At 50.0% G+C, this 17513-nt stretch overlaps 1 protein-coding gene across 1 annotated transcript in view; it reads right to left on the bottom strand.

The window, feature by feature from the left end:
• The window catches only part of LOC131590671 (hydrocephalus-inducing protein-like), a 57967-nt gene that overhangs the window by 35227 nt on the left and 5227 nt on the right, over nucleotides 1-17513 (bottom strand). The window contains exons 4-16 of the mRNA XM_058860933.1: nucleotides 16484-16618; nucleotides 14807-15006; nucleotides 13624-13748; nucleotides 12115-12319; nucleotides 10283-10475; nucleotides 9569-9668; nucleotides 8185-8303; nucleotides 6790-7013; nucleotides 4816-4883; nucleotides 3489-3721; nucleotides 2570-2679; nucleotides 1209-1344; nucleotides 594-758 (exon numbers count right to left, since the gene is read on the bottom strand). Of these exons, the coding sequence (XP_058716916.1) occupies nucleotides 594-758; nucleotides 1209-1344; nucleotides 2570-2679; nucleotides 3489-3721; nucleotides 4816-4883; nucleotides 6790-7013; nucleotides 8185-8303; nucleotides 9569-9668; nucleotides 10283-10475; nucleotides 12115-12319; nucleotides 13624-13748; nucleotides 14807-15006; nucleotides 16484-16618 (2013 nt within the window). The remainder of the gene's footprint in view (nucleotides 1-593; nucleotides 759-1208; nucleotides 1345-2569; nucleotides 2680-3488; nucleotides 3722-4815; nucleotides 4884-6789; nucleotides 7014-8184; nucleotides 8304-9568; nucleotides 9669-10282; nucleotides 10476-12114; nucleotides 12320-13623; nucleotides 13749-14806; nucleotides 15007-16483; nucleotides 16619-17513) is intronic.

Consider the following 17513-nt stretch of genomic DNA (forward strand, 5'->3'; position numbering starts at 1 on the left):
ACAGTTAAACAATTGCTTATTCTGGTAGGGAGAAACCCTCCTGCTTAAGGTAAGCAGCCTGATAGTTGAAAGCAACTGTTGTGTCAAACTTCAGGCTCCCTGGCACAGCCTGCACTGCCTGTCCTTCCTGCTGACTGATTTACATGCAGTGTCACAATGGACCAGGGTCAGATACTTGGTGCCATCCAGGGAATTTGCCATCATCACTTCAATGTGTTTTAATATAAGTTTCAATCCTTGCAACTACTCTTCAAATGCCAGCTTTCCTTTCTTTTACACAAAGCTCAATGTTCCCAGAAGTCTTCTGACATCATCTTTTGTGCTTAAAGAGATGACATTTGAAAACAGATATTTCCAAAGTTAATAGCATTTTAAAGATTAATTAACTAAAATTATCCTCAATTCCATCTTAGGAACTACATTCTGTGTGGACACTGAGATTACCACCTATAAGGCATAAGCACTTTATGCCACCAATCCCTTCTGTCCTTCTCCACAGCAGCCTGTGCCTGTTTTTCCCAGAAGAATCCCTGCACACTCTGCACCCTGCCAGGAGGAGTTGCACAAAGGCACACATCTCCCCTTGCACTCACCAGTGGGTTTCTTTCATCCCCAAACACGCCGATCAGAACATTGGTGCGATGATCGCCCAATGTTTGGACCTCGATTGTAACCGGAATCTCTGCAGTGCTGTGAGGCTGGACAATGCCACAGGGTTTGGGGCTGGAGTACAACACAGGAGAGTCCTCCTTGCGTTTCTAGAAGGGACAGAATCAAATGCAACTTCAGAGGGACCTCCAAATTCAACTTTAAACTCCTTAACATCCACTGCCACAGCAACTTACACACATTTTTCAAAATCCCCAGGACAAAGGTAAAAGGCCCAAGTAAGATACAAGAATTGCAGGCTTAGCATTCTCAGGGGGTCCTGCAAGGAGGCTGCCAGCACAGCTGTTGGTGTCTGGGGGTGCAGCAGCTTTTCACAACCCTCTAAGATCTCCCACCAGAAAAAACCCTGAAGACTAGAACATAAACTGTTTCCTCAGGAGGTTAAACTGCCTCCTAAAGTTTACATTCAGGTAGGATCCTGTTCTCAGCAGATCTGAGTAAGACTGAATAGAAACCAGCAAGGTCTTATCCAAACCCTTTTTTCCCCTAATAATCTCCTCAATAATATTTGAGAGGAGGAGGTGGATGCAATGCCAAACCTGGGGAATAAACCCGTAGCAGCCAGGAAGGTCAGTTTTATTGGTGATGATGAACTTCTTCTCGTATGGCTCCTTCAGGTGGCACTGATTGCAGCGCATGATTTGGGGGTACACTTGCAGCTCAGGAACCAGACATCTGGGCAAAGAGATGACCCCAAGGGAATCAGAGATACTGAGAGAACAGAGAACATTTACCCCCAAAGATAGATAATCCATTTGTCACTGTCAAACAGACATTTAACAGCCCTACAGTGATAAATTGCCTTCAAAGCCTTCCCACTCAAACATGTCTTGTCAAGGAGGGGCAAACCCTGAGAGGCAGCACCCAGAGGCTGCCAAGTGCCCCAGGCAGAGCACTTTCTTTGTCCCACAGCTGCCTCAGCCTCTCCTTTACCCAAGAAGGCTTGCAAGGACTCCTGTAACAGTGTCTGTGATCCATGAGCTCTGGGGGAGCATTCCCAACAAGGATCAGTGCTCACTAAGGCTCAAGGAACACACGACTCCAGTGTCTCAGTGAAAATGACTCCCTTCTCTCCCACGGGGCTGTTGCCCTGCCTGAAAACTCAGCTGTTTGCCCCAGCTTTGGAGGGCATGGGACACCACCTGCCCTACAGAGTGGGTGATCACCCCCTCCCAGTTCCTACAGCTCCCTCGGTCCTTCACTCCACAGCTCCATGCACTGACTGTCCCCATTTGCACTTGCTTGACAAAACTGCAGCCCAGGCACTGACTGCATGGCTCTGCCTGAGAGAGGGAGCAGCACCAGGGAACTGCATCCCTCTTGTCATGAAACTGGAAGGATGGAATTCTGCTGCAGCAAGAACAACTTTTGGTTTAAGTCTGAAAACATTAAAGCTCAAAATGGGAAGCAGAGGAAAGGAGAAAAACTAGAGCTGACTTGCCACATCAAGGGCTCTTTTCCCCTTGTAAGATCTTGCCCTCACCACTCTGGCTGTGAGCCACTTCCCCACTGTCACGTGCCCTCATGAACAGAACCAGACCCTGACTCTCAGCAGGCTGCTTGGTGTGCCCCAAACCAAAGCAGGGGGGTCTCAACCCAGCACAGCTCCATCTCTTGCAGGAAGAAGGAGAGCAGGTCCTCGGGAAATGTGTTCCAGCTCAAGCACCAAAAACCAGGCCAATAAATGATATCATTCCTGGTCCCTCTAGAAAAAGGCCCAGGACTGTGCTGGGCTGTGAGCAGGGCTGCTTTTCACCACAGGCTGCTTTCCAAGCACTGCTGTTCTCATGTCCAGCTGGTCACCACATGAGAACATGAAACAACACTTCTCCTTGGGAGCTGCAGCCAGCAAACCCTGTGCAAGGCAGTGTGCTGGGAGAGGCCAGGGAAGTGCAGGTACCTGGCTGTGATGATCAGTGATGCCACTTCCTTGCCAACACCCTCCAGGCCCACCAGGTCCACCAGCATTTTCCGGTAGTATTCCATCACCGTGTTGGAGCACAGGGTCACCTGGTGGAAGAGAAGAGCACTAAATTCTTCCTTATAAAAGCTCATTACCCACATGTGCTATTCTCCAGTTCTTGTTTCATGGTAAGGAAAGGGAGGATTTTTTAATTTCATTATTCTGCTGATCCATGTGTAGAGCACAGTCTCTGAGAGTAACAAAAGCCTTCTGGCAATCCCAGATTTATTAAACACACCTTGCTATTAGGGCATAGGTCAGCTAAATGAAAACATTAGGCTAAAGCTCTACACACCACTGTACTCAAATTAAGGGGCCAATTTTTCATCTGACTACAATGACACAAATGCAGATGAAATCTGCTGACTTGGACAGAATGAGTTCAGCTTTACAGTAGGAAGCTGAGGGCAAATGTGGCCCAGCAGGTGCTGGGCAGTTCATGGCTGCAGAGCTTTTTGTCTCTACTGGAGATCCCTGCAATGAACACAAATCATTCTGCTCCCCAGGAGAGGAGACATGAGACCAAGAAGAAAAGCAAACTGCTTTCTACAATGACATCTCTTATTCTGTCCTCATCCTTCCTCTGCCCACTTGCAGTCAAAGAAACTGCTCTCAAAAACACAAGAATGGCTCCAGTACTTTACCATATAGTATGTGATCTCAGCGTATGATTTTGGGAACAAAACAGTGCTGCTTCAGGAACATCCTGAGTAACCCAGCTAACAGAGGCCTCAGGCCAGTGCAGATCTCTCACTCACATGATCCTCAAAGCTGGCAGCAGAGCTAAAGCCCTCCCACACTCCAGTGAAGCTTTAGCCCTGGTGCTGAAGCGTGTGTGGCTGGACTCTTCCCATACCTCGATATCCTGGTGTCCCTGGGGGAGGATGGTCCCTTGGCTGGGATTCATTGTAAACTCCCTTGGCTCCACATAGAAATGAATTCCCTTTCTCCAGGATGGGTCACTGTCCTTGCATATCTGATCCAAGCTACTGACAGCAGGCTGCGTGCCATCGTCCGACATGCGGAGCTTGAATGTCACGGCCACCGGGGAGGTGTTAGTGAGGCGACAGGTCATGGTGCGGGGAAAGCCTGGGAAAAGGACACAAATATCCATTTAGGCACCAATTGTGTCATGACTCCTGGTGTGAATACCCTGGTAGGACGAAAGGGTGATTGGAGTTTAGCTCTTTATTATCTGAACTACAGCTCACCGAGAAGCTACATGAGGAATTAATCATCACTCAGTTCCCTCTGACACTGATTCCAAACTTCAAACTTGAAAATGCCCACTCTTAGCCCTGCTGAGCACTGGTAGTGTCTCTCTTTCTGATGGAGAAGAGCTCCTTCACCTGCCCCAAACCAGCACCAGTTATTTCTCCCTGATGACTGTGCACCCAGACCGAGCATTTACTCTGAAAATTCAAGCTGTAAAATTCCCTGTTAAGTCTGCCAACGCTCCCTCTGTTTGCAAGATGTATAAACAGTGAGTTGTCATTGAGAAGAAGCTACAGCAAAAGAAAGTGAGGATGGAATCAGGAGCTAGAACGTGATGCAAAGCACCCTAATGCAGTTTCTCTCTGCAGCATCCTTAAGGCATCTCTTGGTTTGGCCCAAACAGACTGAGCAGGTGACAGCTCAGAGCACATTCAGCTGGAGGCAAACCTGAGCCTTGCTTCGAGAGCAGTGATTAGGAACCATGTCCCACCTCACCTAACAAAGGGGGCCATCACACCCATGCTGCTCACTGTGATTGCTGCCTGCAAGGGTTTACCCCACTTTAGCTCTGAGATTTGCTTTCCATGCTGGAAAGGCAGAGATACAGCCACACATGGTGGGGATGTCCTGCAGAGCCCGGACACCAGCCACCACTGCTCTGCAGTGCACATCTGGCTTGGCTGGCCAGCTCTGTGGGGAGGAGACTTCTCCCAGGCCTGCTCACCAAGAGTCATTTGAACACAGATGGGGGGAAAAAACAACTTTAGGCACAGCCCAGAGCTTCTATTCCTTGGTTCTGTTTGATCTTACAATGGCAAAATGCTACCTGAGGCACCAGCAGCCCTGGAGTTCACAGCCTGAAGAGGCTGCTGTGGCAGAACACGAGTGATGGATGTTTTTATGTTCAAGTGGTTCATTTTGGAATGCACAGGTCCCTCACGCTGTGCCCAAGCCCAGGGAACACTCACCAAAGGAGATGTCACCGAAGTGGAGCTCATGGAGGTCGAAGTGTAAAGCAGGTCCAGTGACACAGCCCCTGCGATGACGAGCACAGAGCAGGAGGAAATGCCTCGGTTAAAGGGACTCACAGAGCCTGTGGCAGCCGTGGCTCGGGGACATAAAGCCTGGTGCCAGGGGCACCGTGGGTTTCCAATCAACACAGCACCATGTGCTCAGCACAGTGTCCCTGTGGGCAGGAGGCAGCTGAAGCCAAGTGGCCATCAGCCAACAGCCACTGGTGGGGATTTGTGCACAGGGCAGGCAGGAAAAGCCCCCAGGTGCTGGTGGTGCCATGAAGGACCCTGAACACACACCCAGACATGGCTCCATTGCCTCAGTTTCCCCATCTGTAATGTGATGGACATAAAAGTCCCCACAAACTTCTGTAACCAGCCTTTCCAGCCACGGGCTCCCTGCTTTGCTGCTTCTTAGCTCCAACTGGTGTTCCCATGGAGGAGCTTTCTCAGGAGATTTTGACCCACACAATCATTACAGACAGAGTTTAGAGACATGAAGCCAGAGAAGCCCCAAGCATCCTCTGAAAAGAGCAACAACAGTTCTGCACAGTGGGCAGATGAATCCTAGAGGAAAGGACCAGCCTGTCACCAGTGCAGCAGCCGGCACAGCCAAGGGCAATGGCTTAAACAACCAAACATGGGTGTCCTGAATCTACCACGCCACCTCACCTGTCCTTGAACCCAGCAGACAGGCTCCAAAAGTCACCAACATCCACTGAAATCAGCACTTGAAGCTGCACAACACTCACGAGTTTATTTTGTGCTTGACACCAATCAATGCCCACTCTGCTTTTTGGTTAAAAATCAAGGACCAGTGAACTGTGCCTTCTCTTGTGTTCCCAGGACTGCCCCTGGCTCTGCTCTACACATCTCTACAAGAGACACCTGCCCTTGCCCAAGGAGAAAGCTGCTTATGCAATAATATCCCAGGACCAGTTTGGGGGGAGACAGAGGAGAATCAATTGATGGTGAAAGGTTCCCTCTTGATTTCCAAAATAAAAGAGCAGCACTTTTCCTCCAAAAACAAAGCCAGCATAATTGTTTCTCCACTACGGGCAGACCTACTCACCACTTTCCTCTTGCTAAGTCATAATTTTCTTATTCATTTTTTATCCATCTCCCTTATCTCACTGGTATAATCAAGTGCAGGTTGCATTCATTTCTTTACTGCCTTGATCCAGTGCCTCCCAACAGCAGCAGCCTAGCTCCAAAGCTCCAGAGCAGCCAGCATCAGCTTTCCTGCTTGCACGACATTATCCTACCAGCACATGGCTCAGGCTAGCAGGGACAAGCCCTCATGCTGCTGTGGAACTGAGGACTGAGCTCTGCCTCCCCCATTATCACCCCTTCTCCCTTTGCTGGGCCAGGATTATCTCTTGCAATGGCACCAGCCCATGGGATGATGCCCATGTCCTTGGCACATTCCTGCTGCACAGTTCCCTGTCTCCCAGCCCTTTCCTGGCTCTGGAAAGGAGGGACTGGAGCACTCTCTGCACAGGAGTTGGGAGCACAGCTTGTCCCCCACAGCATGGCCATGACAGGTGAGGTGAGGCTGCTGTTGCCCATTTGGGATGGATTATGAGCAGAAGTTTTTAAAAACACTGCTGCTGGTGCAGAATCACCCAGGCTGCCCCATCTCCAAAGCCCTGGGAGCTTTGCTGGGTGTTCAGCTGGGACAGCCCAGAGCAGCTACTGCCCAAAGCTGCTCCATCCCACTGCCTGCCATGGCCCAAGGCAGAGGGAGATCCCTGCAGGGAGGAGTCATTCCAGCCCCCGGGCACCCTACACTGGGGCAGTGCCAGGATCAGAGCAGAGATGAAGACCTCGGGAAACTCCTCTTTCCTCTGCTCGACCCCAAAATGAGGGAGGTGGGGGATGTGCCAGAGACAGCTACAGATGTGCCCAGCAAGCTCCCAGAGTCCTTACCAGACTGTCAGGGTCACAGGCGTAGGAGATGCAGCCACACGGAACTGGAATTGTTCCTCAAAGCTCCCCAGTACGGTGGCATTGAAGGAGATGTGAATCGTCCGGATCCCACCTGCTGCAATGACGCCCTCCTCGGGTGCAAACTTGAAGCAGCAGCCCACGTTTGTGGCTGAAGGGATATAGGTGAAGGGAGCATCTATAGCTCCTCGGTTCATCAGTTTCACCTGCAGCAGCAAGAAAGCGAAATGGAAATTCATGTGGAATCTTCCCTTCTTGTCAGTTATTTTCTAATGATGCAATTCCCAGCCAGAAAAGTCAGAAGATGCTTTGTGCTGCTGAAAGGCAGAAGTGAAAAAATACAACAGGACAAGTTCTGCCTTTGGGTTTTCATGCAAAGCAGCAGTAACTGCACATAACCAGAGTCACCCTGGGCTTATCCCATGGACACAGAGCAGTCCAGCTCTGGCCAGCATCACCAAGCTCATTCAGAGCTGGCCCTGAGAGCAATGTGGGGCAGCTGCATAGTCAATCAGCAGAGAGCTGCCACTGCCCCACTTAGCACAGCTCCAACAGGACCATCTACTCATTCACCTTTTCCCAAATCATGAGAACAACACATTGATAACGAGGCATCATCATCAAATATAGAGACAGCACCATCTTTTGGTAAAAAAACCCAATGTGTTTTTCCTTTCCACAGGCAAGCTTTTGAAAGAGTCTGGCATGATGCAGTGCCTTATTTTCTCCCTCTTTCAGTTGCTCTCTATTTTTTTTTGCAAACTTGACACTATTTTGAGAGGGAGGCAAATAGCTAGAAAGATCCTTAGCTTTATTCCCAGGAACACTTTTGTCTTTCTAGAGTCAGAGATGCACCAAAGCTGGAGTGTGGTGAGGGAGTGGTCAGCAAAGGAAAGAATCCCAAGCCCTTTGCAAGGGCCAGCAGTGAGCCAGGAGGCTGGATGGCTTTCCTGTGACTCCCAGGAATAAGCAGGAGACACTCAACTGAGAATTGTTTGCAAGGTACTGAAGCTCAACACAGCCAGTTTGTTCCAGCTGCTTCTGAACAGTCCAATGCAAAGGTGCCTTTGTGTCTGGTGCTGCCACAAAAGCCTCTGAATGTGCAGCTTTTTGACCCAGTCTGGGTTTCATATGCCAAGGGGTTGTTTTTCAGGAAGCTTCTGAGCTGATCCCCAAGGAAAGCTGCCAAAAATTGGCATTGCCAAGGGACTGGGGCTTCATGAACAGCAGACACACCTTTCTGACCCCACCAGATCTGACCACTACGTCCAGTATTCCCTGCCCACAACTGCCCATGTTGTCAGGAATTCCACAGATCCACCAGGCTTGCTGCTGCCTCAGGAGCCATCAGGATCCATCCCAACCCCTGCTGCTCACCTCATAGACGTGGGAGGTGTTGACAGAAATGTTCCCAAGTTTCAGCATTTGACGGCTGAATTCAACCACGGGTCCTTGGCCTTCCCCTCTGAGGTGCAGGGGCAGCCTGCTCCCACGGCCTGGGGAGAGATGCTCATTTCAGTACAATAATTCCCACTGTTACACTCTATTTTCCAGCCTGCCTGAATGCTAGCCCCTGACTCTGAGCTGGATAAAACCAGCTCCTGATACTGCAAGAGAAGATATGGACCCTTCTCTTCACTCAGGAGATATCCCTTGGGGCTGACTTCCAATTTCTAACCCATTCCTTGGGCTGGTTTCCAATTTTAGCCACCAGTTTGCCGAGTTTAAAACATCTCTGGTGTCCTGTAGTGACAGCCCAAGGAGTAATGGGTATCAATGCAAAGAAGGGAAATTTAGGTGAGCTATTAGGAAGAAATTTTTTACTGTGAGGGTGGTGAGACACTGGAGCAGGCTCCCCAGGGGAGTTGTGGAGGTTCCAGCCCTGAAAGTGTTCAAAGCCAGGCTGCTTGGGGCTTGGAGCTACCTGCTCTAGTGGGAGGTGTCCCTGCCCAGGGCAGGGGTCTTGGGACTGGACGATCTTTAAGGTCCATTCCATCCCTAACATACCATGATTCTATGGTTTCCTTCCCATGCACCTAGAGGAGCTTTGAAATCCATTCAGTGAAGGCACAAAGCTCATCAAGAGTTTGGCAATTGTACCTGGCAAATTGCTGGGCAGCAATTGCCAAACTACCTGGCCCAGTAGCACAAGACTTTGTTGCCAAAATCCTCAACTTCTGACACTCAGCATTGTGTTCTGTCTGCACAGACTGAGAGCTGCAAGGTGCCAATTCCCACACAGGGAGAGAAGCAGGTGCTGGCCAAGGGTGGTCCCTCTACAAAGACCCTGGGCTCAGTGGGGCTCAGCCACCTCTGGTCTGGTGGTGTGTGGGCAGTGGGAGGTGATCCAGGCTCAGGGAGCACATTTCTAACTCAGCTCCTGCTGCCTGATGATGGAGCCATGCCAAATGGACCCATCCTGGAGGTCAGTGCTCTAGCGGGGCTTGGTGCTTGTTCTCTAGAGCTGTTCTGCTCTGCAGCTCTTTGACTCTGATTTTCCTTTGAAGAAATGCTGGCAAAGCCGTGCCATGAAAACTTCTCCCTGCACTGCCTGGGTTGTTCTGGGATCAGTAACCCAGACCCAGGATTCTGACCCTGGCCTTGCACAGGAGACTCCCTGGAAGCTGCAGGGGCAGTGGGATGTGCCAGCACTGCCCTGCTGCCCAGGGACTCTTCCCAGCAGTTCCAGGGGAGCCCAGAGGGCTCAGGCTTGCACCATGGCTTCAGTGGGGGTGAGAGAAGCAGGGGAAAGGAGCTGTACCTGAGATGTTGCAGTAGGCCACACTTCGATACTCTCGGGCCTTTAGGGGTTTAAAGGTCACCTTGATTTGGACTGAACTGTTTGGCTCGATCTCTCCCTCCTGAAACAGAAAGAGAGAGCAAAACATTTCTCTTCAAACTTCCCATTTCTCCTTTACAACCACAGTCCTGTAAGCCTTTATTCAGAGCATCAATGATGAGTGAACAACACAAGGAGCCCAAGGAAACGCTCCAAACCCAGCTCAATACACCACTGGAAGCTCTTCATGTTCAGCTGATCAGCTCCCACTCTCCACAACATTCCCACTGCTCTGACACAAGCTGTTGGTCACATCATGCTGCTGTCAGCTGCAGGATGTAACTGCCTCTGTGCACTGGTGCACTTGACAAGAAGAGAACATGATCCCCTTCCTTGGAAATAAAAATCTTAGTTTAACCTGTTTGGAAAGAAAGCAGGGGTTGGGATTATTCTAGGGTTTACTCCAAGATGAGAAGGGATTTTGCACTGTGCAGACACCAGGCATTCATCACCTCTCACAATGCCAATCCTCAGAATCAGGGCTCTGGTTGATGGGAGAACGTGGGGGTTTGCTTGCATAAACAGAAGAGGAGAAGGAGGAAAGGGAAGGGGAAAAGGAAGAGTTCGAGAGTAAGAGTGTTAGAGTGTTAGAGTGTTAGTTAGAGGAAGAAAGTGAGGCTCTCAGCTATCACTTACCATTGGCTCAAGGGAAAAAGCATCACTGGAGAATAGCATGGGGTCTTCTTTCAGCTTCATCATCTTCTCCCGGACGCTGCTCTTCAGGATGGCGCGGCGATCTTCACAGGAACCCTTCTTCTTCGCTCTTCTTCTCTCTTCCGTCGTGTTGTCCACGCAGGTCTCTCTCGGTGATCGCAGCAGGTAACACTGCCTGCAGCCACAGGGACAGACAGAGCCAGCAGATGGCTCAATAAGCCCCATATTTGCAGAGAGAAGTGGAAGTGCAGGAGAGCAAAGCACTTGGGGAGGAGCAGCAGCAGCTCCCCAGCAAGGGCTGACCCCAAGCCATGGAGTCCCAGGTGGATCAGAGCATAACTTGTTCACTGGTACAACAGGTAGTTTTACTGCACACTTGCAAACACAGGAGAGGTTTAGAAAGCCAGCATCCCTTAAGAGAACCTCCGGCCTCAAAGCCTCTGCCAAAACTGAGGGAGAATCCAGCAGCCACCTCAGCTGGCTTTTCCTACCACTGAGATGCTCAGGGGAGGCAGATAAAGATCATGGAGCAGGACTTCCCTGGGAAGGGGAGATGAAGCTGGGTCACAGCTCTGTGGTACCAGCATCACTCTTTGTTTCTTCTGTTTGGGACCTGCCCTGTTCCCTGCTCTGCCCTCCTCAAGAGCATCCCAGAGCACTTCCAAAGGAAATGGATGAATTCAGGCACTGCATCCCTTCAATGGTATTCAAGGTTTTATATGCATGAAAACAGAGGCCCTGAGAAGGGAAGGAACTTTGTTGTGCAGGAGGGAGACAGTAAACTCCTGGAGAGACCTTTTCATGATCCAGAGCTTTTTAGGTCCCATCCCAGTGCATGGTAGTAGAATCCTGTAGTAGGATCCATCCTGACCCCCAGCACCTGCCCAGGTGCCCTGACAGAATAGTTATGAGGCCCTGGATCCAGAGGGTCAGGCAGATGACACTAAAGAAAAAATTCTGTCTGGAGAGTCTCCCCAGTTGCACTTTGTCAGACAGATGAAGAAAAGAAGAGTAGTGGTAGTGGGCAACTCCCTTCTAAGGGGAACTGAGGGCCTGTAGATCGACTGGATCCATTCCACAGGGAAGTCTGCTGCCTCCCTGGGGCCCAGGATATCACCAGGAGATTCCTTAATAACTGAATTAACTTCATCTGTCCACCACTGTCTGGGGTCCAGTGACTGTGAAATACCAGAGTTCTCAATATTCAGTGAAACAAGGAGGGGCATCAACAAAACTTCCACTCTGGACTTCTGGAGGGCAGACTTGGGCCTGTTCAAGAGACTGATATGGAGAGTACCTTGGGATAGAGCCCTTAAAAACAAACGTGTCCAGGAAGGATGGACATATTGCAAGAAAGAATTCTTGAAGGCACAGGAACAGACTGTCTCTGTGTGCTGAAAGATGAGCTGGCAGGGAAGACAGCCAGCCTGGATGGGAAAGGAGCTTTTGAACAAACTAAGGGGAAAAAAGAGGGTGCATCACCTTTGGAAAGAGGGGCTGGCAACTCAGGAAATGTTTAAGGATGTTGCCAGGTCATGTAGGAAGAAGATTAGAGAAGCAAAGGCCCAATTAGAAGTTGAGGAAAGCTAGTCATTGCCATCAACCTTTCCTTCCCAAAATGCCATCCCTGGTTGGGGTATAAATGGAACTGGAATGTCAAGTGCTGAGCTCCTGAAGCCCAGGGACACACACCCTGATGCCAGGGATGGTTTACTTGGCCTGAGCCATTCAAAAGCACCAACACCCTCCTGAGGCCCTACGTTAGTTTTAGTCTTGGGCCATGTATCTCACTGAAATGCATCTTTCAAACCAACCTCCTCTTCTCTTCATTCTCATCTTCCTCACTAGGAAAAGTCTTCCACTGGAACTGGGCTCTGATGTTACTCCTGTTCTCGATGAACATGGTTGTGTGGCTTGACATGGTGATGAAAGTCTTCTTCAGCTCCACGGAATACGTCCTCAACCCGATGCTGACATCTACAGCTTCTCCCTGAAGGTTTGTGTGGATCATTTCTTCACCTGGAACAAAGCAAAGGGGAGCCTTTGCTCAGCTCAGTTGCTGATGAAAGCCCAAGGAACAGAGCAAACCACAGGTCACAGAAGAAAGGGTCACAGCTTTTAGCTGTATTTGCAGTTCTATGGGTCAGCACATTTATAACATCCTGACAGCTCTGTGTGTGCAGTGTGAGGGTGTCCTGGGCACCTCCTAAAACAGCTGATTTTGGAGTGTGTTTGTGGAGATTGGGCCCCAAGGTACAGTGAGGTTTGTCAGGTGTGCTCAGGTGACCCACTCAGATCACCAGGATTTCTGCATCCAAGTCCTTCAGGTGATGCTGAGGAGCCCTGTTCAGTCCTGGCTTGTCTGGGGTTTCCCCTGGGCATCCCATGAGATTCCTGTCTCTCCTGATCCCTTGGATGCCTTGTTGCTGACAAGCAAATACACCTGGGGGCATGTGAGCAGAAAAAGGAGGCCCAGAGGAACAAGTGAGGTGAAGCCCAGAGCAGGAGGGGACCCAGGTGAGGAAACACAACCAGCCTGGCTCTGCAATATGACAAACCACTACAAAATGAACACCATGAAAATCATCATCATCATCATCTCCCTGTCCAAACACACAGCCACATCAGTCTTGAAATATTTGATATTGTTCTGATCTCAAAAACCAAACTGGAGCATTTCAAATTGAATAAAAAAGGGACCAAGGAAAGATCAGTAAGTACAGAGCAGCTTCTACATGAAGACTGAATGGGATTCCTCAGTCTAGAAATCAAATGGGAGATAGATGTGAGAGGTTTGCAACAGCATGAATGGCCTGGGAAATGGGGACAAGGAAAAAATTGTCTTGATTTGTCACCAAAAAGTACTTGAGGATTTGAAAATGTTATTAGACAGAAACTATATATATGTGTAGAGGGCAACACAGTAAAAGGGTCTGTGACAAGCCAGTGGAGCAGCAGCCTATGGGACAGAGGTGTGCAAGAAATACACTGCATTGGAGAGAGTCTGATGGAGACCTCACACCTCACACACAGCACTGGCCAGAATAAAACAAAACTTCAGCCAGGCATAGCCACAAGGCAGTGGAGAATCAGGGCTCCTCCTTCCTCCACTCAGCAACTCTCAGCAAAACAGGAGCCCAAAACTCTTAGTCCTGTTAGAGGGGATCCACTTTATCAGCCCCCTAAACACCAACTGGTTCTCAGTTTTCCTTGGGGTAAAGCTGGAACAGGGGAGGCACATCTAGAGGGAATTGAGGGGGCTGGGACAACAGGGAGTGGTGGTGGAGAAGTGTCCTGTGCCCCGTGCAGTGCCCAGCACTCACCTGTGTTGTAGCTCACTACCATGGACCCAAAATGGGCACCAGTGGTCAGTGGGTGAAATCCCACTGTCACCTGCACGCTGTCACCAGCACCCAGAGTTCCCATGGCCGGAACCACGGAGAAAGGACTGCAACACAAAGAGAGAGATCAGGACTCAGGGGACATCTGGGGATGATATTCCTTCTGCACTGCAGGTCCCTTGGGCAAGCAGGGAGCAAAGAAACCACAGGCAACAGAAAAGAGACAAAACAGGATCAGAAACAGCTGCTGACCCACTTCTGAGGAAATACAGACCTCAGGAGATCCTGTGGGATAAAATGACCTCATCTCCCCCAAACCCTGCATCCAGCTCTCTGCAATGAGACCCAAGGATCCCACTGCCAGCAATCCCATCAGAGAATGGTTTGGGAAACCACTGAGAGGATTAAGAGCTGTCTGCATGCACAACTTGACACTGCCTCAGCAATTTCTCTTGTCCTGCTGCCTATCAACCTCATCTCAAGAGATGCAAATGTTAGGGCACTACCTGTCCTGTGAGATTACAGCCTAGGAATCAGACAGGGAGAAGGAACTTTTCCTTGAAGACCAAGAAATAATTACTGTTGAATTTGCAGCGTGGCTCTTTGGTTTATTTTTCCTTGAAAATATCCCGATTTAGCCTATAAAGGGCACATTTTATCAGCATTTCAATGAAAGCTGCTCTAAGAAAAGCAGCAATCAAAACTCTGCAAGAGTGTAAATGCAGATTAGAGCAATACAGAGACATGGAAACAAGACCCAAAGGGAGGATGCCATTTACAATCTGAAGGATCCAACCCCAGCTAAATGAAGCACCATTAGCAGGGCATCTCATGAGAGGAGCACTGGGCAGCCACGTGCCTGTGGCCTCCCAGAGAATGGGGCTATTTGGCTGACAATGGTAACCATTTCAGAAGCTGCTTGTGCTCAGGAGGGTGCAAGCCAGCTCCTCACATGTTCCAGCACCCTCCAGGAAATGTGGGACAGAGAAAGCTCAAAGGCTGCATCCTGCTAAGAGCACTGAAAGCAAGAGCAGATGCCATCCATCCTGCTCACTTCCAGCCAGGGCTGCAGGGCACCCCTGATGCTCAGCTTCCTTTTGTTGCTCTTTCCCAAGCCTATTATCACCCAAAGGTGTTTTGCACAAGGACAGGGGAGCTGCCTCACCTCTGGGTGCTGATGTAGTAATGAGCCTCCAGGCTGCCAGTGTTGCGAAGCAGCAGAGTCCTCTTGGTGCTGCTCTTGACTGGACACTCCGAGAAGTTCAGCTGGTCTGGGATGTTCAGGATAGCTCGGGCAGCAATGGCCCGGATTGGCACAACTATCCTTTCTGTTTTGGTGATGCAGACAAGCTCATGGGAATAATCCTGCAGGAAAAGAAACTAGCTCAGCATAGGGCATTTAGTGCCATTCCCATGGCAGAAGAAAACAATGTCCTAGAACCCTTCAAGGGCATCTATTCTATTCTATTCTATTCTATTCTATTCTATTCTATTCTATTCTATTCTATTCTATTCTATTCTATTCTATTCTATTCTATTCTATTCTATTCTACCCCTAAATGAACACTAAGTTCTACCAATATTATTATTATTAAAGGCACCAGTGCACTTTGCAAAACATATCTCAGTGGCATTAAGCTCTCATGCCATTAGGGTCATACAGAGAACTGCCCTAGGCCACAACTTTTACTCTAAATTTTAATGATGTTAAATAATTTCCAAGTCCCTTCTAAGGAACATGGAGCTAGGGAACAACACAGGCCATTCCTCTTTAGGTTCCTGTATTCCTGCTGTTTGAGAATAGGACAAAGTGTTAAACTGACTCGAAGCAGCAAAAGGAAAGGAAGGTGAGAAAACAGCTGCACCCAAAAAGATCCTGCACCTCTGGTCTAGTGTAGAAACATCAGTTGGCTCACAACTCCCCTCTAACTTTGCCTCTCCAAGCAAGTCAGAAGAACAGTGTTAAGAGGTAGCAGGATGCTGTTGGATGTTGTTTGTTTCCCTTCCTCCCTTCCATGCCATGTGCTAAACCCTTCTGTATGAACAAACCTCCAGATCCCAGCACTGAGATCAGAGCTCCAGGGCCTCAGCACTGCTGCTCAAATCTCCACACCAAAGCACGTTTGGCACGGAACGGGTGCCAGCTGACAGAGCAGCCACAGTGACAGGCATGAAGACAGAGCCACAGCAGTGTCACTGCCACAGGCTCTGGGCTCACAGCTCTGCCTGCAGGTTGTACCTGCCCTACACCAGCTCTTTCAGCAGGTGTCCAAGTCCCCTGCAGCTCACCAAGCTCCTGCTAAGGGCACCTAGAGCTCAGTGTGCCTGTGCCAGGCTGGGCTCACAGGCACAGCACAGCCTCTGCCCTGGCCTTGCAGCTGTACCTTGGTCACTTGTGCTGTGGGACAGCCCAGCTGCAAGGCTGGACAACAGAGGGGGCAGAAATCACCACTTTGCTCCAGCCCAGGGTGAGGCAGGGAAGCTGTTGCCAGTCAGGAAGGAGGAAAGCTCTCTGAGCTCTTCATTCCTCCAGTGTTTTCCACAATAATGAAACCCTTCCATTGTACCTAGAGATGGCCAAACATCTCTCAACAGCCCTCTGTCATTTTCATCCTGTTCCCTGTGCATCTTCCCTTGGGAATGCTCAGGAATGTGCAGGGAGGGAAGCAGGGCCTGTCAGGCCTGGCTGCAGCGCCTGGCAGCACGTGCCAAGCTGAGCCTGGCTGCAGGCTGCCTGCCCCCAGCCTGGAGCCAAGCTCACAGCATGGAATGGGCTGTCCCAGAGTGCAGGGAAAACAGTGGCTTTGGAGATAATTGTGTGTTTTGGCTCCTCCAGTCTCACCTTGCTCTCGTTGGGGGTGAACTGAATGCGCACACGGGCAGTCGCACCTCGCGGCACAGCACGGTACGCCTCGTTGGGGCACACCAGCCTGAAACAAGGTGAGCTCTGCATGGAGACCTGCACCAGCTGAACACACTGCAGGGAAGACATGAAACAATGATTTTGCCACTTGTGGAAACAGGTGGAGAGGAGACCTGTCCGTGCCCTGGTGACATCCTTCCTTGATCCCTTTTCCAGAGCACTTTCAGCTGTGGAGGTACAGGCACATCATTCACAAGGGAGAACTTGAATCCCTTCTGTCTGGCTCATTTTGGCCAGGGGCAGTAGGGCAGTGCCCGGTGGGAAGGAAGGGCCCAGCAGGTCAGCACCAGCAGGATGGAGACAGAGCACCTGCACCAAGTCATCTGCATATTCAACAAGGCCAAAAAACCTGCTGGCTTCTGCCTGCACACAGCCATGCAGTGGTGTTCCAGACAGGGGATGTGCTACCTGAAAGCAAAGCAGCACATTATCCTGGGAGAAGGAAAAAATTCCCTTCTAGCAGATCAGGTTTGGCTAGGGCAGGTCTGGGGGTACAGTCAGGCAAACAGACCAGCAAGAGAGGAGACCAAACACTGTGGCCTCACTGGGAATAAAAGCAAACCTGAAAAGGCAAAGAAGGAACACAGCAAGACAATCCCTAAAACATGGAGATGGCAAAAGAGAATTTAAATGAGCAACTAAAGCAGCAAGGAAGAATCATAAAGCCATGACAGCAATCGCTTTGCCAAAAGTGATGGAAATACAGACAGGCTGTGCCTATTGACTGTGGGCTGCAAAGGCATTTTCTGCCTGGACAAACATGACCAGTGTTGACTCACATTCCAGCATTAAAGCAATCTTGGCTCCCCAGGGGCTCTTGCTGCCTGTGCAGGTGAGCTGGGCTGCTGGGCATTCCTGCCCTCAGCCAGCAGGACAGGTTCTGCCCTCTGGGATACACAGACACAGCAAACATGCATTTTCTAGCACATAGATATCAACCCCCGAGCAC

Source organism: Poecile atricapillus, chromosome 34, assembly GCF_030490865.1.
Source record: "Poecile atricapillus isolate bPoeAtr1 chromosome 34, bPoeAtr1.hap1, whole genome shotgun sequence".
Classification (NCBI taxonomy): Eukaryota; Metazoa; Chordata; class Aves; order Passeriformes; family Paridae; genus Poecile; species Poecile atricapillus.